Genomic DNA, 24,106 nt, shown 5'->3' with positions numbered 1-24,106 from the left:
CTGCAATGGAAAACGGCTGCACGCATGGTGTCAGATTTTACAGCCTGTGTAATTGCAGCTATGCAGCGCTGAAATTGCGCTCATTAAAAGGAGGGGTGGGTGGGTGGGTGGGGAGAAAGTTCAAAACATTTCCTGGAGTCCGGAAAGAAACAAAAGTTGCGATGCCTTTGGGTGGAGCGAATTGGGTCTCTAATAGGATCCCAAATATTTTCCTAAAATTTGACACACACACACCATCCCACCCATGCTCTCTTTCCTACCCTACCCCCCAACTCACAATCTCACCCACTCCCTACTAACACCCTCCCCCTCCCCCGCCTCACCATACATCCCTGGAGAAACTTCAAAACCCCTTCCCCTCCTCTTCCAACGCTGCAAACAACGCCCCCCCACCCCCAAACCTACTCACACCCCACCAACCCCCCCTAACCAATCCCACCAGCGTTAACGCACACATAAAAGTGGAGGAGCCAGTGAGCCGTGCTGTTAATTTGGGTGAACGGGACCCAGGAGGCTCTAGCTACCACCACTTGAACTGAGGACAAAACACATTGTTGTTGTTGTTGTTTTTATTCTTCCACTAGTTTAGTAACATTAACAATGGGGTATGCGAGCGCACTTCGGAGTGTGTCTGTGGCCCAGCTTGGCACCTTACTGCTGCATCTCCTGCTGCTGCTGCCCGACGGGGAAGCGAGCCCCTACTTCAACCGACTGCTGCTGCACAGTCGCATCCGAGGCAGGAGCGAGGGGTAAGTGCGACGAGCGAGTGAGGCTTTGGGCTGACCCGAGATCGTGGTGTTTTGCCACCTTTTTGGCACGAAGAAATTTGACCGCCATGGGTCTTGCCACCCGTCCTAATTTTCCCCAGGATCGTCCTCTTTTAGAGGTAGCTGTTTTCTTGGAAAATCTGTAAATCTTCGCAGGACGTTAAAGGTCCAGGTTTTTTTCTCAGTTGCATAATAAAAATAGAAATATTTTAATACACCACCCAAGACAATGCACTTGCGCGTGGTTAGCCGCTATTCTGGTATTGAAGTATGTCCTGTTTTTTTATATATACCTCCGAAGGTGAAGAGAATGACCGTGCACAAGTATTATGCATTCAGTTTCCATAGCAAATTAGATTCAATTTATTCTATTCGCGTATCTTTTTTTCTTTTAAATTAAATGTATTTTAAAAATCCAGTGAACAAATGCAAATGTAAAAGTCATTCGATAAATGTGTTTCGTTTCATGAACAGTATAAATAAGTATATCATCTTCACGTTTTGTTGAATGCATTTCGGATATTTTAAGTTGAAATAAAGTTTTAAAAATGTGATGGATTCCATCCAATTACACGCGGATAATTAGGAACACAGACTAAAACAATACATAACTCACTGTATACAATGCCAGTAGTGACCACCCCATGTGCTAGTGTCAGGCAAATGCCAGTTAAGCATAAATCATTTGTTTTTGAAAAATTGTAAGTTCACAGTGTTTCTCTATTTGTTGTGAAATCATGACTGATTTTCACGATGTAATTTGCTCTGGATAGCTTGATCTCGTGCCAGCCCATTTCCCCAACATGACCTAGCACTATTAATTTTATTCATTCTCTTTTCCCTCTTTCCTTCGGTGTGGTTCTGGAAAAATGCTTTGGAATTTCTCAGCTTACTTGGAGCCCAGTTGGTTAGCGGGCTATGGGGAAGTGGTCGATTGGGTTAAAATGGAAAATGTCATAATGCTTGGTCACATTATTGGAGTGTATTTCATCTGGGTCACCATAATAAATTAACCGTGCACTTTGATGGATCTCATTGCCCTGCTACCTGGAGAGCTTGCCAGCGCTGATGCCATTATTTAATTTCCTCACTGCCTTGATTTACTTATTTGTTTTGTTGCCATTTCCTCAAGTGTTATTCCAACTGTGCTATCAGGATCATGCTGGGTGACAAACTGGTCACGTCGAAATCCTCACGGAGCATTCCATCACGCCCGTGTGTTAAAGTAAAGGCTCATTGAAGCAGATGTCACGAAACAGTTTCTCAGATCCCTTCTAGACCCTGTTATACAAACACTAAAGGGCACATTTTCCCACTTAACCTGCTACAGAGAAATGTCCATCGCCTGGCAGTCAAAGCAACATTTTTCTTAACTCAAACCAAGTGGAAAAAAAACACAAATTATAAAGTGATGGGGGATTTTTTGTTGTTGTGCAGTCTTTGGTGACGTGGCTGAGAACATCACCTCGCTAGCCTTGAGAACCCAGTTGAAACAAGCGCAAGCGAGACCCGGATTCAAACCCAAGGTCTCATCGGTGCCAGATCAGTGCTCTGACCCCAGGGTCACTCAGCCACCACTTGCTCCCATATCATCTGCATTGCTTTAAGTTGGCCCTTTGTATTGGTGCTTTTTTGTCTCTTGTCCCAGTTATTCATGAATCAAGCCAATCCATTTATTGTTGAGTGCAGATACAACATCTAACATGCTGGTTTTTGTTTTCCAACTAGCAGCCCACACGTCCTTTGGACTTGACTGTCTGTCCGTCCCGTCCTCCAGCCAGCTAGCCAGCCAGCAAAACTTGTTTGATGAGAGGCATTCAATGAAAAAAATCCTTTAAAAAATATACAGAAACATACGTACTCTTAGTTTTTTTTTCGGTAAAGTCACGTGGGTAAAAAATGTAATTAAAATTTATAAAAGTAAAATAAAAATCACGACTTTTCGGAGGCAACACAAGCTACCGTCTTCAGGTGGAACCGTCCCAGCACGATTGCTGTATTACTTGATACAGCAATCGTGCTGTGACGGTTCCACCTGAAGACGGAAGCTTGTGTGGCCTCCGAAACGTCGTGATTTTTATTTTACTTTTATCAATTTTAATTTTATTTTTTTTACCTACGTGACTTTACCGAAAAAAACCTAAGAGGACGAATCCTTGCAGTCACGAAAGCTTCAAATCTAGAAAGAAAAAAAAAGAAACATACGTGTTTGTTTTATTATCTAAACTGCATTATAAATAACTTGCAAATACTATAATAAAGGGCTTAAAAATTAGCCATGCTGTAGATGAGTGAAACTCTTAATTATTTCAGCTTAAAACGTTTTAAACTACTCCTGGCATATATATATACACAGGACACGTATATATTACTGCATATGTTATATAGAGAGTGTACATCTTCGTATACAAATACTAAATATGTACATATATTCATACAGATAATCATTGAAATGAAACCCCATAAAAACTACATTACGCAATTAATGTTTGACTGGCAACAAACGATCACCATATTACGAGGTCTGTTACATTAATCAACTGAAGGGTCACAGTTTTGAGTTCATTAATTAATCGGACGGCTCGTGCTATCTTAGCGAAAACGACGCTTTCAAAATGTTAATTTGAGGTTATTTTTATGGGGATTGATTTACGAGAGCATCTGGAATTGTTATGGGCCCACAACCAAGGGGGCTTTGAAAATGTCTCCAGCTTCAAGTTCTCCCGTTCACGTTTAATCGCCTTATGCAATCGCACCCACAAGCCAAAGATCCCCCGTAAAGCCTCCCCCGACTGTCGGAGCAAGTGCTGCTCGCTAGCATACGTAAAAGTCCGCACGGCACAGGCGATGTCCACGTGCCTTTGTGTTCCCCTGTACTGATGGTTACACACCGCGGCTGGGTGCTCATTTAAGGTTGAGTCGGCCTAGGGGAGGCCCTGGACCGGTCGCGAAGATTCACCGCTGTTATTGACCGTGGGCGGGAATCAAACTCGCGTTAACGGGTCCGTAGTGCCATGTGCTAACCACCGCAGTAGCGTTCTCCACAATTCCATCAGCACACGTGTACACACACACACAGCAAGTTTCCATTGTGGGATTTCAGTTTTGGCTCTGAGAATTCAGAGCTCAAATATGAAAACTATTCAAGGGTTCCTCGGTTAGGGTTATTATGGTCACATTCCCTATGGAAAATAAACTTCCAAGGTTCTGACTTTTAAAGTAAAAAAAAACCTTCCAATGACATTTGTGGAAAAGCGTTTTGCATTCCTGACAAACCCTGAAGCAACTCTTTTTTTATTTGGCTGACAAGGTGATGTACAGCTGTGATACATGCACTGGAACGTAGGGTTGGTGGGGCACGCCAAGCTGGAGCCATTACAATAAAACTCCTCTCATATGCACATCGCAACTCTTATTATCCGCAATTATCGCCGTTTTCTTTTCGTCCCCATCTTGCATATTCCCAAAACGGATTCCCATTAACATCACTGACAATATGAGCTGCGGTGTTGGTTCTCCCTGCATAACTGATGGGTTCTGTGATGTGGGCATTAGAAACCCACCTTCATGGCAATGAGGTGCCTTCACAAGGTAGTACAGCAAGCAGGCGATCGATTGTATTCTCCTCTCGTGTGTGGGTTTGTCTCCAGGGATTCCAAATTATTTCCACGTACAACAAAATCACTCAACTAAAATACAAAAAAAAAATACTCCTGAAGAAGTCTTTATACTCAGTGAGCATAGCCTTTGCAGACTTTTTGGGGCGAGTGCTGTTAGCGAGTACCTATGAAGGCCAGCACAGCATACGAGGGTGTGGGAGGCCAGCACCACGCCCGGCCGCCTTTGTGTACCCAGTGGCGATGTTTACTACACACCGCACCAAGTACTCATTTGAGGCTGAGTCGACCTAGGAGGAGGCTCATGACCGGTTCAGATAATCGTGACTGGTGTTGGCCGTGAGCGGGAATCGTTAGGTGTCGCTAGGTACAATGATGTACATATCACTATTGACTGTTAATAATGTCTATAGTCTGGGGGAGTAGTGGCACAGCCGTTAGCAGACTGCACTCTAAAATGAATGGCCACCCACGTTTCAATCGCCGGACGCGACTAACGTCAGGGGGAGAGTCACCTGCGGTGAAGTATGGTCAGGCAACCCCCTTGACTGACCACGGCGTGGGAAAGAAAGGCCTCCATTCAGCGGTGGATTGACGACGGGGTGCGTAAATATAATTTTGACAGCTTGGAAAGTTCCCGTCCTTGAGGTTGGAGGCCATTCGGCCCATCTGCGTGCGTCCCCACAGGGCCAACACGTGTGCAGTGCAGCAGATTGACGGCACGAGCAAGCGCTACTTCTCTTCGTGCAAGTCCTGGTATCAGAAGAAGATCTGCGGCAAGCCGACGTAAGGAGGGCTGGGGAGGCGGTCGGTTTGGGGAGGGAGAAATTCACATGACACGAACATATTCTTAGGTTTTTTCGGTAAAGTCACGTAGGTAAAACATCAAAATTAATAAAAAAAATTAATAAAATCACGACGTTTCGGAGGCAACACAAGCCTCCGTCATCAGGTGGGACCGTCACAGCCAGATATTTTATTTTATTTTTTTATTAATTTTGATGTTTTACCTACGTGACTTTACCGAAAAGACCTAAGAATATGAATCCTTGCAGTCACGAAAGCTTCAAATCTAGAATTAATGACACGAACAGCTTACGCATGTGTGTGCACATCCCCAAGTAGCTGTATACTGTGTTTGCTTAATGACTGGTTTATTAACAAAAATGAAAGTAACGAAGCAAAGAAATGGGCTGCATTGGCAGTCGTACGCAAACTTGAATAAAACAAATCACCTTATTCTTCTTTAACACTGCCTTATATTTCATCAGTGCTATATGTGCACACATTGGTTGGTGGCATCAACAGCTATTGTCATCTTGTTATGTATTGTTGAGTGTATACTTTTTTTTCTACTCAAATGATATTCACGGAAAATGTGCTTCGATATCGATGAAGCATTCATCACACCAACTTTATTCTAATTGACCAGACTTTCTCATGGCCCCACGAACGAGTAAAGTGAGATTATCCAATTCTAAATCGATCAATTTCTTTGCCCGTGTCTCTCCGCTCCGAAGAACGGCTGTTGCCAAAAAAATGCCACCCAACCCGTATGATGTTAATATATGAGAGTTGTAAACAAATGCGTCGCGTTGTTGTTGAATTGAATTTTTTTTATATGCAACTCACATGCTAACAGGGTTGCACTGAGCCACTGGGTAACTGGGAATTTACTCAGCGAGCTAGTTCTGCACTTGGGTCATCCTAAAATTGGCCAAACTTAAATCTCAACCGCCAGTTATTAATATTTGGCTAAGCCTGCTATGGCCAAACTCCAAGTCTGGCTTATGGAGCAAATGCCTGCTTGCCTGATTTCCCAGTCAAAAACCCTGGCCGTTAATTCATGCCACTACTCAACCTTTCAAAAGTTATCAGGATTTACACGCTACTGAAGAAAAAGCCAGCAGCAACATCGAAATAACTATAGCACTGACCACAAAAGTTAACATCTTCAACAACAGGAGCACGACTGAATTTCTCCAAAAGTATTTTCTGTGACTCCCCAACCCCCCCAACTCTCTGCACCCTATCACATCCACCCCGCCAAAGTGGGTGGGAGAGAAATGTTTTCCAGAGCTCAGCTCCAGATGAAATTAAGGACGATAATGACACGTGTCGCATGGGTCTCTGCAACAGTGGCTGGTGGTGGTGGCGACTGGAAGCTATCTGCACTCGCCATTTCGAACTAAGACACGTATTTCTGAAACGTGTAATTATTAAAATCAATCATTCCTTGGCATTGTCAGCTCGTGACTCGACCTGGCTTTCCCTGAAGGATGGGAGTTGCTGAATGTTTTATACACACACACATATATCATCAATGTGTTACGGGAAGGGGGGGAGGGGTTGCAATGTAGGTAGAGGTGCAATGGTTAGCACGCTGCACTGACAACCCAGCAACCAAGGTTTGAATCCTGGCCATGGGTAACATCAATGGCAAATGATAGGTGAATCGGGCATATGCTCCCCACATCACCAGCCTGCACTGCGCAGCGTGGCTCAACTTATGAGGCATGGGGGAGGCATTCAGCTATCAGTGGATGACAAAAGACTGTGAATGATCACTATTATTATTAATGATGTCAATGTGTACAACATTGCCTGCATTTTTTTGGCCAGCGCCGTAACAAAAACATTGAATTCCACGCGTTACAATGCACTTCTAAAGTGTCACGTGTTTATTTATTCGCAATATTTTGTTATACAGCGGCCTGGGATGCTCCACATGAAGAGCGCTACACACACACACGCAGAATATATTGCATTGTACACAGGGCCGGATTAAGATATTGTAGACACCCCTGGGCTCCAGGTACTGTGAGGCCCCCCAGTACTATTTTCAAACAGGAAAACAAAGTTATAGAAGAAAAAATATTTTTACAATCCTAACAACAAATAAAATTCGGCATTCACAAATTAAATAACTTTCCACTTCATCTCTGGAGGCCGTCAAGCTGTCGGGAGGCCCCTGGGTTGCAACCCCTAAATCCCCGTGCCTTAATCCGGCCCTGATTGTACACCTGGGTTGCCCCGGTTGAGAACCCAGCGCCTCTGAACCGTGATGGCCAGGACCCGAATACTGCCCCCAGGGACGGTTTGACGGACGGGTTACCATCCGTGATGGGCAGAATCGCGTCTGACCATCACGGTTCGGAGGCTTACCGGGTTTGTAGCCTCCCCAAACCCAGAGCTGAGAAGAAGCCTTGACACGCGCCGCCTGGGGGGGCGCGAGTGGAACTGGGAAGGGCTCTGGGGACGGACATGCGGCAGCAGCAGCAGCAGAGCGGAGAGCAAATTAAATGGTAACATGTGGCCGCGTCTAGACATCAAAGGCGCGCGCCGCGTATAGGAGAGAACCGCCTTGACGATTTTCTCTGCACCCGAGCCACAGGGCGGATTGCAATCCACCGTTACCATGCCGACTGCATAAATGTAAGGCTATGTAAAGCTCGGGGGGGTGGGGGGGGGTAGGAATCTTATTATTATTATAATCGTTATAGTTCGACATATTTTCGTACGAACCGAGCAAGCAAGATGAGACCGACCCTCGTACCATCTCTGGCCCCCCCCCCCGCCCCCCGCGTCGTTCTGGTGATGGGGGGTGGGGGGGGTCATTCCATCGGCGTGAGCGGCGGGTGATATATTATGATTTTTTACCGAGTGATATTTTATGATATTTTACCGAGTGATATTTTATGATATTTTATCGCGTGATGCTTTATCGAGTGAAATAGTTTTCCCCCTTCGAGATTACACAGCTTGAAATGGAATTCCACCGATGATCGTGCACATACGGCATGTTATGCTTTTTAATAATTGCGCCGAGCAATGAGGACACGTTAAGTGCACAATGTTACAATTTTAACGTATAATAAGATGTGTTTTTTGTGCGGTGCTTAATTTTCTGCATGCCGCACACCACATCCGATATACCCCTCGCTATGACTGTGGTTACTGGTCGCGTGTCTTCTCCTGTCTACCAGCGAGCATGGACACTATTAATTCATAAATTAAGCTGGTTTATGATGTTAAAGTATCCTTCTGTGATCATTTGTAATGTATTTATATTTTTTGTAAAAAAAAAAAGTCATGTCTGGCCAGCTACAATTCATCAAAATGTCACAGGGGCTTTATCTGGATAATGGCGAGCTTAGAGTGATATTTTATTTTTGTTCAGCAGGCATGCTGCCGATATAGGCAACAAATAAATGTGTTAATACAAATGACGAGTTTTCGGTTTGAACACATATATATGGCAAAACGAAATGTTGTACCATAAAAAACATCTTAAAACCCAGCTCAAAAAATTGCTTCCACCATCAACAAACGTGCTGTAACGAGCATAATCATTTCGCTGCAAATTCATCCTCGCTACAGTCAGCAGGGGGGAGTGTTTTCCCTCTTCATAAGCTAAAGGAATAAACCCTGCTATTTTTTTTACTCAATAAGTGCATTTAGCAGTCTTGCCACTGCAAGGAGCTAGAGTATTTCTCACTGCACAGCCTATGATCGAGTAGGGATAGCTTGGCTGGCATGGGGCCCCTGGTGCAAGGGATGAAATGGGGGTACGGGGGTCGGGGGCTCGATCCAATTTCCCCCTCTCTTCATAGCCCAGCTTCTGTGCCCCTCCGTCCCGTGGACCGCAGTTGCACCGCCTTCACACTCGTCAGCTAAGCCAACTAGCAACATACTTTGCACGGAACTTTATTCTTATCTTTAATTTTACCAACAAATAATATGACGTCTCCTTGGCATTGGTGCACGTTGTATTTGTTTTGTCGTGGCATTTTTTAAAATCAAAGCTGGATTGTCAATGTTTTATTCATAGAACTGTGAACTATGAATGCTGCCCTGGATTCATATCGATTGAGGGAGAGAAAGGATGCCCTGCAAGTGAGTTGAACGAGCTGCATCGCCCTTCACGAACATTGGGTTCTAAGTTGCTGTTTCACAAGCTACGTGTGCCTCTTGTATACAGCTGGGAGAACAGCGTGTTTACAAGGGCCTTGGGAAGAACTTATAAACACTTAAGACATAAAAACGCTATACGAGGCTTCAATGAATTGACGGGGTCTGCTTTGGCAACATTGGACTTTTGTGCAAATATAAAAAAACAACCATGCACACAACTATTCTATTTACTTGAAACCATGGAGCAGTGGATTAACATCGTTTGGCAATTGGATGCCTGTAATATAGCACGTTTGTGTTAACGATTGTTGGATCTCGTATGTTTCAGACTTTTAATCCCACAGCGCCCCATTGTGACCAGGAGATGGCAGTACAACAATTGGTCCATTAATTCCCTCCGCAAGGATCTTTTGAGTGCTATTGCCACGTGCCGCATGGATTTTTTTTTCCTGCGAGGACTACGGTTTCATCCCACATGGCAAAGGCGCTCTTTAAAATAACACCAAATTATTCAACCAAGACAGCGGCTTTGGGCATGCTGGCACCGTAAGTTGCCATCATGGCACCGTACGGAGCCATGCGAGCATCATGGCACAGTACGATGGCATCGTATCGTGCCATGATGGCAACGTACGGTCCCATGGTGGCATCGTACGGAAGCCAATTCTGACACGCGTGCAATCGTGGTTGATCTTGACCTGCACTCGACTTTGTGCGCGTGTGCCTCGCGCGTTGCCAGTCGCGCCGCTGTCCAACGTGTTCAGCACGCTGGAGACTGTGGACGCCACCGCGACGCAGGAATACTCCCAGCGCGCCGAGCTACGCGGCGAGCTGGACGGGCACGCAACCGTCACCTACTTCGCCCCGCAGAACGAGGGGTGGACGGAGCTGCCCACGGTGAGCGAGCCTCACGACAAGCGCCACCACCACCACCACCGCCACCGACACCGACACCGACACAAAAGACAAAGATCCCCCCCGGTATAGCCTTAACAGGCTGTTCGGTCAAGTGCTGTAAGCGAGCACCCTATGAAGGGCGGAACGGAACACGAGGGGGTGGGTGGCCTAGCACGATGTTTACACACCGGACCAGGTACTCGCTTGCGGCTGAGTCGACCTAGGGGAGGCTCAAGACCGATTCAGATAATCGTCACCGGTATTGGTGGCCGTGAGTGGGAATCGAACTCGGGTCGCCAGGTTCCGTAGCGCAGCAAGCTACCCGCTACGCCACCGCTCCCCCACCGCTCCCCACCATACAGCGCTTCCCGGTTTCATCCCACATGGCAAAGGCGCTCTTGAAAATAACACCAAATTATTCAACCAAGACAGCGGCTTTGGGCATGCCGGCACCGTACGTTGCTTGCCCCACCCCATCCAGCCCGATGCTGCTTCTTTCTGGAGCCCAATCCACAGGGCATGGCACTCATGGCCATGGCATCGTAGCCAGGTTACAAGTGGGAGCGATCAGCTGTAACAAGTTCAAGTTCATTTATTAGGTGTAGAGCCCTGTGAGCCATTCGGCTCTTGAATCGGGTGCAACCGCAACAAACAAAAAACAAAAACACGAACAAAAAACATCTTAAAGTGAATATGTGACTAAGTGCAAACAGAAAATCCAAGAAAAGACAGCAAAATATTGCAGAAAAAACACAAATTTGTCACATACGATGTGGCGATAATAACAATGAGTAATAACAGTAATTACGGGGGTGGAGCGTAATTAGCACACGGGATTTGCAATCCAGAGGTCGCTCCATCGATCTCCCACCGTGGCAGTTGAAGCAATGGGCACGTTTCTTAAATGCCCAAGTCTCTGTCCACCCAGCAATGTAAACGCGTACGAAGGCACAACTCTCAAAGCTTCACACGGATAGATTAGATTGCTGTCCAGAAGTTGCCCGAGTCAGCTTGAACACTAAGCCCACAACACCCCTGAATTAACGAGACGCAAACTCTGCTCAGCTTCCAAGAGTTGACACGATGGGGGCACATTCGAGGTGATTTGGTAGTCGGTGTGTAACCCCCTTTGGAGTGCATCGTAACTCGCAATAATGAGATTCCAAGATCAAATCCCAGCGAGGGGTCAACTCGGCCCACCTGCCATGGCATTTCCCCTGTTAATTCATTTCCAATCAGTTCTCAGTATCCTGGGATTTGCATGTCACCGTGCGTGATTAATGGGAAACATTCGTTTTCAATTATCCGAGTGGGAACATTGCTCCTTGGTGCGGGGTATTGTGAGCTGCCAGGCCATCTGCGTGTGTACTGCATGTGGCCGTGGTCTCTTTCTCTCTGCGTGTGGGTGCGTGCGTGCATGCGCGTGCGTGCGCATGCGTGCGTAACGGTGTCTCGCTCCCCAACGAACCTCCCGGAGCGTGAGACCTCGTTGAATGTGGAGGAGTGCATCAAGTCACGGGGGTGGTGGGTGGGTGGGTGGCATGACACAGACAAATTTAAACAAACGCTGAACAGGAATTAGTGACGGTTTCATCTGCTCTCATTGCGACGCCCACTACTAAATTGTCGTACCTTTTGCGTGAATATATTTTGCGACTTGACGATAACGAATTTCACAAAGGGAGCTCATCTTTCAGGAGGAGGCGGGGGGGTATCAGCCCCCTTCAGCCCCTCCCCTCCTTCCCCTCCAATGCTTCTGGGCTGTCAGTCTCTCACCTGCTCTGACTCTCTTTCTCACACTCACCTATCCCGAAAGACAAACATCCCCCGAGTAGCCCTTACCAGACTGTTGGGGCAAGTAACGAGTAGCACCTATGAAGGTTGACAAGGCACGCGACGAGGGTAAGAGTGACCAGCACCACGCCATGACCGCCTTTGTCTCCCTATAATGACGATATCTTTTACCTGTCCACAACAAACGCACGCACGCGCACGATGCCTCCAGGAAGTCTTGGACGCGCTGGTCAGCAACGTGAACCGGGAGTTGCGGAACGCCCTCTACTACCACATGGTGAACCGCAGGCTCCTGGCCAGTGACCTCAAGCACGGCAGCACGCTGACCTCCATGTACGAGAAGCTGGGCGTCATGGTCCACCACTACCCCAACGGGGTGAGTGGCAAAACACCACAGCACACCGCGTCAACCCACACGCTTTACCCGCCCGTATTCTTGTACAGGAAAATATTGAGTTTCCAGGTCCACACGGCGCACAGCCGTTTCAATACGGGCAACAAATATATAGGTTGTGTCTATTTGTTTGTGTTTATCCCTTGTGATGGGACTTTTTTATGATGAATATTGAGATTTATACGGGCCATGGGGTGACCAATGAGGTCTGAAATGGTCTGTAATAAGGTGGGACACTGATGAGGGGTCGACAGCTATGAAACGCGTCCGTGAGAGATGCGGTCACATTCGCAAATGCGATTTGTAACTGAACGGTTCTAAGGCTGCGTCGTGATCACGGATGTTACCCTTCTGGACACGGGCCACATTGCCCCGAGTGGTTTTCACAAACGCTGGAGGTACAAGGCCAGATTGGGAATAAAGGACGATTTGCAAAAACATGCAAACGGCGTTTTTTTTGGTGTGTGCCCTCATCACGGCTTCTCAAGTTTAACCCCCGAATTAATCATAAACATCCAAAGACAAACGTGTGTTGAAAAGTGAATTGTTCACAGCACGTAGGCTTTCACGACCAATGTTATATTTAACAATTAGGAGTTTTTGTTATTTAACGCACGCTGATTCAAAACACCACCGGACCCCGTTGCTTTAATCCCACGAGATCGCCCGCGGAGTCTCACAACCGCAACTTGCTTTTACTTTTTACATTTTAATCAACTGTAGGTAGTTCGTCTATATATATATTTTCGTTATCATTGTTTATAAGCTTTCTAATGTCGATGTTGCGTTTGAGTGTTGTAATGATGCGACGACGGCACCTTTCCAGTGGCGCGTCCATGCCAGAAAGGTGGCAACGGTATGCGAACCAAAACAGAATAAAAAAAATTCACTTGACTTGTCCCTTGCTTGCAGATCATCACCGTGAACTGCGCGCGCCTGCTCAAGCCCAACAACCTGGCCACAAACGGCGTGGTGCACGTGATCGACAGGGTCATCGCGCCGCCCTCCACGAACATGCGACAGATCCTCGAGTCGGACGATAACCTGGCCACGCTGCGGGTAAGAGACACCAGGATTCAGGCTGGTGGTCACGGGGTCGAAGGGTTTAGAGTTCTAGAGGAAAACACTCGAATGCATGTCACGGGTGACTCGGGAGATCGCGTGCACAGGTACCGGCACCGCTGAGACCCTGGTTCGAACTCGGCCAAGGGTAGTGAATGGATGGTGTCAGTTGCATCAATCGCTTTAATATATATATCCACATTGCATTAAATATGGGTTTTTATCAAATTTGGCAACATTCTAGCTTTGAGATCTCATACGCATCAGATTGACTGCTGTGTTACGAACATTCCTTCGCAAATAGGGCATGCGGGAAGGAGTGCCCATAGCGTGGATGAATATAATGTCGTTAGCTCCTTCTGCGTGCTGTGCTATACCACAGCGTGATCCACTATTCTGTCAGGGTTCAAAATAGATTCCTCTTGCAGCAAAATTGAGGGAAAACCTTATTTTAAAATCTTGCAATAGTTGAGCGTGCCCATGAATGGTGCAGCAATGGACATAATCCGCAGAAGACAAAAATGAGGCAATGTTTGAAGATGTGGAAACTGCATATTAAATGCGTTGCATTATGGGTTGCATGTTTATGGAAAAGGTGTGGCAGCTATACTTCTCGATACAGCCAGGCGCAGTGTAACAGCTGAGGTTATATTCAATTGGAGATTCTGAGCGTTTCATCTCATTCAGGGCGAGCAAATGAACATTCAAAAACACAGACAGAAATTATTCCGGCACCCTAAAGCAGAACTCACCTGAAAACTACCCTTCAGACGCAGTTGGGCTTTCCTGGAGCAACACAGCAATTGTTTATCGTTGTTACGCCAGTGATGAAACGTACGTGGCCTCAAGCCTGTGCTTCATGTGCTGCGTTCTGCTGCCAATCCCCTTGCGTGTGGCACCCACGGTCTGCCCCACAGGGCAAACTGGCATGGGCCAGCGATTACAAAGCATTTACAGTTGTGTACAGATGTATCCTCTCATAGATCCCACACTAAACCGTGTGTACCTTTGCCAATGATACGATACTTAGAACTTCCACACTCACGTGTATTGTAAGCCATGGTGATGCAAATCTTTTACAATCTACCCATACCAGGGGTCGAGCAGTAGTCCATTGGTAAGCACACACTGTGCTCTGAAACCAACTACCTGAGTTTAATTCCCAGCCGTGGCTAAAATCAGTGGTTATTGTTAAGGAATGTCTTTCAAACGAATCTTGGGTCAACTTCAACCGTACGAAATAATTTTATCAACAGTCTTTGTCTACGCTTCGCCGCTTTTTTTTTATCTGATAAGTAAATAGTCTCATCAGGGCGGAGCAGTGGCAAGCTGCCGAGGGCGCTGCGCTATGAACCCGATGACCTGAACTCAAATCTGAGTGACGTCTGAAGCAGTCCTGGGCCTCCCTTTATCAACCCACACTGAACCATGCCCGCGACTAACTTGACCTGCTGATGCGTTGATTCAGCAACGGATTTATTAATGACTGTACATTGAAAAAAATTGTAACTCCTGAACCATGTTTTAATCATGAGTAAACAGTTTATCTGAACGCGTACTAATGAGAGCTGTTGCATGAGAAAAAATATATATTTAAACGTCAAAAAACGGCATGCCTTAAGAACATCTTACTTTCCGATAACTAATCGGGTTATCTGAAGGTCACCATCGGCTTGGAAGTTATTTTACTTCTAAAGCCCCGTCTGTTGTTGTGCCAACATTGCTCAAGTGACACGCGAAAAGCACGCGCACAAGCACCCACTCAGAGGCGCGCACGCACGCACGAGTACTTACCACCTACTCTGCGGTAATCTCAAATACGTAATGCAACTTAATGATAATAGAATAATATAACACATTCCTGCGGAGGGAGCTGGTAGGAACGTTGGGTTTGCTCGGTCAATGGCCAGGGTCAACGGCGGCGTGGTGTATTCCGCAAATATGGCCGACTGTGAGGGCGGGCACAAGCCGGCGTGAGTAGGTTAAATGTTGAGTTTTATAAGGGCACCACGGGGTGACCAGCCCCTCCCCACACAGCCCCACCCCTCCCACCCCCCACCCAGCCCCACCCTCCCCACCCAGCCCCTCCCCACCCTCCCCACCCAGCCCTTCCCCATCCTCCCCACCCTCCCCTCCCCACCCAGCCCCACCCTCTCCACCCAGCCCCTTCCCACCCTCCCCTCCCCACCCAGCCCCTCCCTCTCCACCCAGCCCCTCCCTGCACGACGGACGGACGGACACAATAATCCCCTGTGGGCTGGTGGAACCAGGTGGTTCCTACCAGTATAAGAAGCTGCGTATCAATGCACTGCTGTAACAAGGCCTCCCCACGCCTTTTGGTCACGAGGGGTTGCTTGACCATACCTTACCATGCCTGGCCAGTGTGGGACGGTGAAGCACGAAGAAGAATTGTCAAGAGAGTAAAATATTTACAAAAATGTGTTTCACCATGGTCGCTTGTACATTGAAGTAAGGAGGGGTGCACATCACCATTGCCACTATGGGACTGCAACAGTGCATGTAGATGTTAACCGCACGTTTCGTAATTATTTTTATAACACACACACACACACTCCCCCGCACACACACACACCCCCGCACACACACACACACACTCCCCCGCACACACACACACTCCCACACACACACACACACTCCCACACACACACACTCTGCCGCACACACACACACTCTGCCGCACACACACACACACCCCCACACACACACACTCCCACACACACACACACATTCCCACGCACACACACACACACCCGCACACACAAACACACACTCCGCACACACACACACTCCCACACACACACACTCCCACACACACGCACACTCCCACACACACACACACACTCCCACACACACGCACACTCCCACACACACACACACTCCCACACACACACTCCCACACACACACTCCCACACACACACTCCCACACACACACTCCCACACACACACTCCCACACACACACTCCCACACACACACTCCCACACACACGCACACACACACACACACACCGGCACACACACACACTCCCACACACACACACACTCCCACACACACACACACCGGCACACACACACGCACACACACCCTCCCCCGCTGCGCGTTCTCCAGGCTGCAGTGGCAGAGGCTGGCCTGTTGGACGACCTGGAGAAGGACGGCGCCGTCACTTTCTTCGCTCCGACCAACGAGGCCTTCGAGAAGCTCCCCACTGAAGTCCTGCAGAGGATCCTGTCCGATCCCATTGCACTGAAAGGTAGAGGAATCTTGTTTAAAAATAATAATAATAAGCCGCCATCTACGCTTTCCTAATTAACATTATTTTAACGGTTTAGTTTGCAGGCCCTTGTCAATGCACTTCCGGGTGAAAAACTCTCCAAGCCATTTTGGCCGTGATGGTTTTTTGACCATACTTCACCACGCTGGTCAATGCAGGCTGGTGAAGAGGGTGGCCAGCAAGGGCGGAGTTTGCGGGGGGGGGCACGGGGGAGTCAAGGCCCCCCCCCCCACCCCCAATAGAGAAGTCAAACTCCCAACTATAGTGACCAGGACAGGTTCAGATATCGCTAGCCACCGATGTTAGCCATGCCTGAGAATCGAACTCATGACGAGGGTGCCATTGCTCCACTCCAAAGGTGATGGACGCCATTGTTAAAATGCCAAGAACCGCCATTTAGTCTCAGATATCGTTAGGACAAGCGTTGTTAGCGATCACCTGTTCAGGATGGCAACGATAAACACGCTTTCTGTGTCGCGGTGGGCGTCAAAAGTTCCCGTGACATTGTTCGAAAACCAGAGAGAGTAGTCACTGCAAATTTGCCAGATTTGAAAAATGACCAGCAGATCACCTCAGCGGCTAACAACCACACGGCAACATTGCCCTCCCCCCTAGCTGCAGACGAAACCCGTCCGTGACAATGACGCATTCGTGATCGCCGAACGCGATGAAAAGAACGCGAATACCAACTGTGCAAAATTATTATCGTCAATTATTAAGTCTCACTTCTGGATGGCATCTGAGGAGCGCTTGACGTTATAACTGTAAGTTGCGACGAATAATCCAATCAATGTGGCATGATGAGTTAAATACAATCAGAATGGTAACCTCCTGTGTGTAAGTGTACATTGTCGGGAAGCCACTTGAGTGATGCACTTTTAGATCGAAAACTAATTTCTTTAGAACAGATTCTTTTTGTGTTTAGTTTGTCCCCCCCCCCATTAGCACGGTTGGCTACGTACGGTGCAAAAAAAGTTCAGCGTACACACACGCAATGGGCAGCGATTGGCGGCTGTACGATTAGCAGATCGCACTTCGCCACATTAAATAAGTATAACCCGTAAAAACAAAGTTTTTCACAATAAATCCTTTATATGCGTGGCGGCTAGAGTCCCTCTCGTCCTCTGGCTTGAGATGGCTGCCACCTATGGGTCAGATGATTGCATTGCACTATTAAGCAATTGGTAATTAAATATAATATTTTTGTCCTAATAAGTGTAAAATTTTGGAAAAAAAATTTCACGAACATTAATTGTCTCGCACAACGAGTCTGTGTGCAAAATGTCAGCTCGATTGGATCACGGGAAGTGGGTTAAAAAACGACCGAAAGATTTGCACGGTCCTAAGCAAGCGAACTTAATATAAAGGATTTTAAAAAAGGCCGACTCGTTCATTCTCCGTTCGTGAACAGCCGTGCCTGCCGTGCCTGCGCTGTTCTTCGAACACACAGTGTCTCCTAAACCATCGAGCAACGTGAGCTTCTCTCGTACCGTGCACAGCCAAACGTGCACATCGAACGACAGCGAGCCGGACGCAACAATAAGTGCAGCGCTCTGCTCGCCTCTCGAACAATGCGTTCACGCGTCTCACCCCCCCCCCTCCCAACACCCCGCATCCACGCGCGCAGCCCTGCTCAACAACCACATGGTGGACAGCCTCCAGTGCTCCGAGGCCGTGCTGAGCAACGCAAATCTCGAGAGTTTGGAGGGGACGCCTCTGACGGTCGGCTGCGACGGCGACAAGCTGACGCTCAACGGCAAGGCCATCGTCACCAAGAAGGACGTGCTCGCACGCAACGGCGTGGTGCACCTCATCGACGATGTTCTCGTGCCCAACTCAGGTTCGTGGAAATTTAATCCTCCCACTCCCCCCCCCCCGTTTTGAGCGCTCGGCAAATCGGGTGACTCTTTGCTTCAGAAGTTTTTTTTTGGGGAGGGGGGTCCGTTAAGTTTAGTTGTTCTTACCCCCCTTCCCTCTCCCCCCGGCGGTGGCTGGCTACGTACGGTGAGAAAGAAGTGCAATATACATATGCAGTGTTTTCTTGGTTCTTTCGGTAAAGTCACGTAGAAGGGAAAAAATAATTTTATTATGTTGTATTTTTTTATTTTTTTATTTCCCTTCTGCGTGACTTTAGCGAAAGAACCAAGAAGATGAGTCACGAAAGCTTTACATCGAAATTCATATGCAGTGTGTCAATGTTTAGAAGAGAGTCGCTCTGAGGCAACACGTATTTTTATTGACAAATAATCCCTAACACAAAGGGGGCAAGGGCCCCTTACACCCCATACTCCTCCCACTGGCGATTCTAGCCCTTCTTGAGTGAAGCTTGTTGGTCTTCACTGGTATGTAAGCTGGAGCCGGACCTTGCCAGGGGTATGGCTCTGCCCGTGGGCTCTTCTCTTCAGGAGGCTCTTGATTTTCGGGTGGATGACGATTGCCTGGACCGTTCAGAGGTCCGGCTTTTATACAAGTCCTTTGGCTACCGTTCCATCGCCGGTCTTATCCATCGGCCATCATCATCCCCTCTTCGTGATTCGAAGCAATTTTTTTTCTGAAATTAGGAAGCCACTGGAGCTATGATTGAAAAATCATTTCTTTAGAAGCTGCTCTTTGCCTGTAGTTTGTTGTCCTTCCCCCGCACCTCCGATTAGCGCGGTTGGCTACGTACGGTGCGAAAGAAGTTCAACATACATACAGCACATGCATGTGTTTGGACCAAGCTCACTTAGTTTTCAGTAAGTTAGCCCACTGAAAAAAAAACCCCCATCAATAATAATCCATCAAGCCTCTGACAATGTGCATGTTAATACAATTGTTAACAGTTAGGTAAAATAAGTTCATTCAAACGCTTAACAAAGGCGGCCAAAGTGAAATCACCGACTGCAGCGCTGTTTCGCGACAAAATCCATCTTACTTAATATCGCGTTGCAACGCCACACTAAAAGTGCCCCGTAAGAAAATAAATGCACGCGGCATGTTTTGCTTACGGTAGTCAGATTACTTTCGCACTTTGCCCCCTCGCGCTCAGAGGCAACAAAATATATATGTATTTTTTTACGACCGCGAGATTAATTGCAAATTTTTTTGTTTAGTTTAGTTCACATATATATTGCTCACTGCACATGTGCGTGGGTTTGACACACCTTGCCACCCCCCCCCCTCTACCGCCATCCCCCACAGCCAAGTCTGTGTTTGAGCTGGCCGATTCGGCCGGCGTCACGAGCTTCATCGACATGTTCGCCGAGGCTGGCCTCAAGGGCTCCCTGAAGCCGGGAGAGGCGTACACCCTCCTCGCTCCGAAGAACGAGGCCTTCACCGGTACGCGTGCCCGCGTTGGGCCCCCCCCCCTTCCTCCTCCTCCTCCTGCTCCTGCCTGTGCAGGCATTGGCAAGCACCACGGGCAAAACAAAAGGAAAATCTCAACACATTCGTCGACGGCCCTGCCCTAAGATGAAACATGTATAATCGATGACCTTTCGGAAAATTGGCTCGTACATACTCATTGTTATTTTATGCGCTTTGCAGAAGAGTCATTGCCTGAAACGTCGCCAATGATGTGTTTCCTTTTAAGGACACGCAGAGTATTTGCGACAAATTTGTTGAGTTATTTTTTATTTTGCAACACTTTGTTTTCATCATCAACATCACCGCTGTTAAGGGTGGTTGCTGTGGTGTAATGGTTAGAACATGTGTACTTGCAACACAGATGTCACCGGTTCGATTCCATCTCCTGGCACGGCATGTGCAACAAGTTTATTAATAATTCTTCCCCCACCCCACCCCCTCCACCTCTGTCCACCCAGCAGTATGAGTACACCACAGTAACACCACAGTTTTACCACGGTTAGTCATTCGGCAGGGTAAAGTGCGGGTATTCCAACCTCTCCCAAGACGTCTGGCCAGCATTGTCAAGTAGGCCAAACAATTCTCCAAAGGGACTCTCTAAAGATCCATGTAATGGAGGCACTTTGGACAGCAGTAGCATGAGCAAGTTATTGCAAGGCTGTGCCTTTGTCTATCATCATTATTTATATCGTATTTATATATGTTGAACTTCTTTCGCACCGTACGTAGCCAACCGTGATATTCATAGGTGCGGGGGAAGGACAACAAACTAACCACAATAAGCAGTTCTAAAGACATGAGTTTTCGATGTCGATTTAAAAAGGGACATTCCGTGATCAGGGACATAGCGTGATTGACATTGCCCTGGTGCAAGGAATCAAATGGGGGTCCCATATAGATGTCATCCCTTCTGTAGCCCAGAACCCAGGCCCCTATACCCTATGAGACTTGGTGCAGTTGCACCGCTTACACACTCGACAGCTATGCCATTGACTTATACTGAGCGGCACACGATTAAGAACTTGATCTGACAACCGGTTTTGGTGAGCGATTATAATAACCGATTACTATACATTTGCATATGGACAAAATAGATCAAGCGATACATAACTGGTTGTAATAATAGAAATACGAATAACTATAGAGCCAAGAACAGTTGCTCTCAATTTCAAGCAGAGCCATCTGCAATGCCGTGGTCTACAGAATCTTGGTGAAAATGTGAAACAAAAAGACTTGAGACTAAACTGTTTGACCTTAGACAATGCAATGACCCTGTAACTGCTGTGTTGTTCACATTATACATAGATGGAGGAGCCACATTGGCTCTCGTGTATATTTATTCAATGTTTCCATGGGCTGCGTTTTGGCTGCTCGTTTTTAATTTGCTGTTGTCCGCTGCACGATGCTGATTATCAGTGATGCAGAGAGAATAAACACCATCTGGAGGGGCCATAATAAAACATGTACTGTTGTAAATCCAAATAAATAAAAATACATAATATAATGTGGAGCCCTTTTGTAAATGCAACGCTGGATGAAGGGACCTCCCATACTGTGTGAGTCATTGGGGTTGTTTGACCAGAATCAGCATATTTATTTCTACTGGAACAATCCGATGAGTTATAAAGCTCTTTTTCACAGATGACCAGTAGGGGCACGTTACAACAACAAACAGTACAATAGTAGTGCAAAGTACAGGAGAGGCAGGCAAATCACCCAAAAATATACAAACATAAAACTAAACTATCCCCATCCTACCAGGCAAAGCCCACTGAGGTATGAACTTATTTTTCAGAAGCAACCTGGCCACAAATGATAGCTCACCGAAGTGGCTTACCGTGTGGAAATGTAAATGATAAGCGTGGGCTGGTGGAGGTGCGGTGGCCCAGAACTACTTCCCATGTCACTCGCCACCGATGTTCGGCCATGGCCATGAATGTCATTCACATGCCGGGTTATCCTAAGCCCTCTACTCATCAGACAATGCAGAGAAGCATGGATAAAAGTAGTGATCATAAACTCTCGGCATGGTCGTCGTTGTTGTTGAGATCAAAACTAATGTTGCTCTATTGCAATTCGTAAACATTACAACTGATGATGAAAATTTGTTTTACACAATTCATTTTTGCGGATGTAATGACACACACACGTTGCATGTCGTTGACAAGATTTGATGTCACTGCCATTGCGGTTTGGCTCTTTATTCCACGTTGAGATCGAGCGTCGCCTTTCCAACGGTCGCCTTTCCTGCCGAGCGGCTGAACTGACGAGTTGTTTTTATTTGTTGTTTATTTTTTGTTGACCGCGTCAAGACACCACAATCTTCGAGCTGTCCGACGACATCGCGGAGCTGCTCAAGAACCACGTGATCAAGGGGCAGGTCTCGCTGTACCAGCTCTACAACGGACAGGAGCTCGAGACCCTGGGCGGAAAGAAGATCCGCATCTTCATCTACAGAAAAGTTCGGGGATCACACTGCACACCACCGCACCACCGCACCACCCGCCAGCTTCAATTCTGCTGGAGTTGTCCGGGGCTGAGTTACGGAAAATATTTGCCTGCCCCCTCCCCCGCTACTGCCAGGGGTGTGTGAGTGGGGAGTGGCTCATGAGTGGGAGGAGCCTCGATAATTTTCCATGATAATTGAATCCCTGAACAGCATGCTGACCCACAAGAGGCGCGTGAACATTCGACCCCGGACGAAATTGACCTTTAAGCGCTTGTCCATCAATAATATACACGACATTTTTGTTTGTTTGTTTGTTCCAACAGCGTCACGTTGCAATTTTTTTACAATTGCGATGATGATTGCTTGTGTTGCAGTCGAAACGTCGTGATAATTTTTATTGTTTTATATTTATATTATTTTATTATTTTCCTTCTACGTGACTTTACCGAAAAAAACAAGAATACGTAAACATCGTTAAGATGAGACTAGCTTCGGTAGACGCTTTATTGTCCATAGCCCCACCAATGTAGCTGTCCACGCAGGAAAGTGACCGTCTGCACGGGGGCTCATCCTTGTTTCGCTTTTTGTTCTTGAGTTGAAAGTGGACTTCTGTACAAGCATTCGAACATCTTTCAGCGCATCAATCGTGGGTATGGCGATCATGACAACAGGTATCTTTCAATAAGACAATAGCAGTAGTAGTATTATTATTATTAAAGCACTGTAATGCAGTTCTCCATCAACAGATGTCCCTAGCAAACAATCATAACTCGTCAATCAATCCATTAAATAACCTTTGCCTGCTCGCCAGGTCAGGCCACTCGCTCTCCAAAACAAACTTCAGAATCAAAATATGTATTTAGACTGGAGGAGGAATCCGATGAGCTATGAAGCTCTATTTCACAGATGTCCAGTAACTTGCATTTGACAAAGAGGAACTGTGAGTGTGTGTCCAATGCTCAGATTTCTACGACATTGCTCATATATTTACTAAAATTGAATTATTGGACGAACAATTTTCCATAAACTAACAGTATTATAAGTAGTGAAAAGGTGACACGAACATGTATAATGAATAAATAGATTCATATGGATGTGTTTTTTTTTCCCTTTAGAAATACAAATTATTAATATTCTGCTGTGCATCAATTCCCAATTGTAACTGTGCTGAATGCAATTTTCCCCACCACATGTCTTCAATTCCTGACAATGTTTTGCAGTTCAAACTATCAAATGTCCCATTCAGAAACATTACTCTTGAGCCATATTGGAATATACATCGCCACTTGGCACATGGTACAGCATTGCCACTTTAAAAAAACCAAACATTGTATCACAGCATTTGACAACATAAAATGTTCCTTTTGCAGTGTTTATTTTAATGAATACCCCGGTAAGGTGTATTCTGTATTTACGTCCCACTGAGAGCTTGTCGAATACAAGACAGAATGCAGAAGCAATGCTGAACATTAACACGAATGGGTCTTTCGTGTGTTTCATAAAAGTTCCTCGGGAAAAAATCCATCGGAATTTACGACGAGGATAAAAATCCACCTCCTTCAAACCTTTGTCAAAT

General features: G+C 46.7%; 1 protein-coding gene across 1 annotated transcript in view; it reads left to right on the top strand.

The window, feature by feature from the left end:
• Nucleotides 1–478: 478 nt before the first annotated feature.
• The window catches only part of LOC144724081 (transforming growth factor-beta-induced protein ig-h3-like), a 47,470-nt gene continuing 23,842 nt past the window's right edge, over nucleotides 479–24,106 (top strand). Inside the window, exons 1-10 of the mRNA XM_078602947.1 lie at nucleotides 479–749; nucleotides 5,072–5,170; nucleotides 9,216–9,280; nucleotides 10,038–10,195; nucleotides 12,201–12,365; nucleotides 13,296–13,442; nucleotides 16,574–16,715; nucleotides 18,364–18,576; nucleotides 19,917–20,054; nucleotides 22,394–22,542. Coding sequence (XP_078459073.1) covers nucleotides 601–749; nucleotides 5,072–5,170; nucleotides 9,216–9,280; nucleotides 10,038–10,195; nucleotides 12,201–12,365; nucleotides 13,296–13,442; nucleotides 16,574–16,715; nucleotides 18,364–18,576; nucleotides 19,917–20,054; nucleotides 22,394–22,542 — 1,425 coding nt within the window. The 5' untranslated portion in view covers nucleotides 479–600. The remainder of the gene's footprint in view (nucleotides 750–5,071; nucleotides 5,171–9,215; nucleotides 9,281–10,037; nucleotides 10,196–12,200; nucleotides 12,366–13,295; nucleotides 13,443–16,573; nucleotides 16,716–18,363; nucleotides 18,577–19,916; nucleotides 20,055–22,393; nucleotides 22,543–24,106) is intronic.

The sequence above is a fragment of the Lampetra planeri genome, chromosome 19 (assembly GCF_965212315.1).
Source record: "Lampetra planeri chromosome 19, kcLamPlan1.2.h2, whole genome shotgun sequence".
Classification (NCBI taxonomy): domain Eukaryota; kingdom Metazoa; phylum Chordata; class Hyperoartia; order Petromyzontiformes; family Petromyzontidae; genus Lampetra; species Lampetra planeri.
The sequence above is the reverse complement of the archived record's forward strand: the minus strand, read 5'-3'. Positions and strand labels throughout refer to the sequence as shown.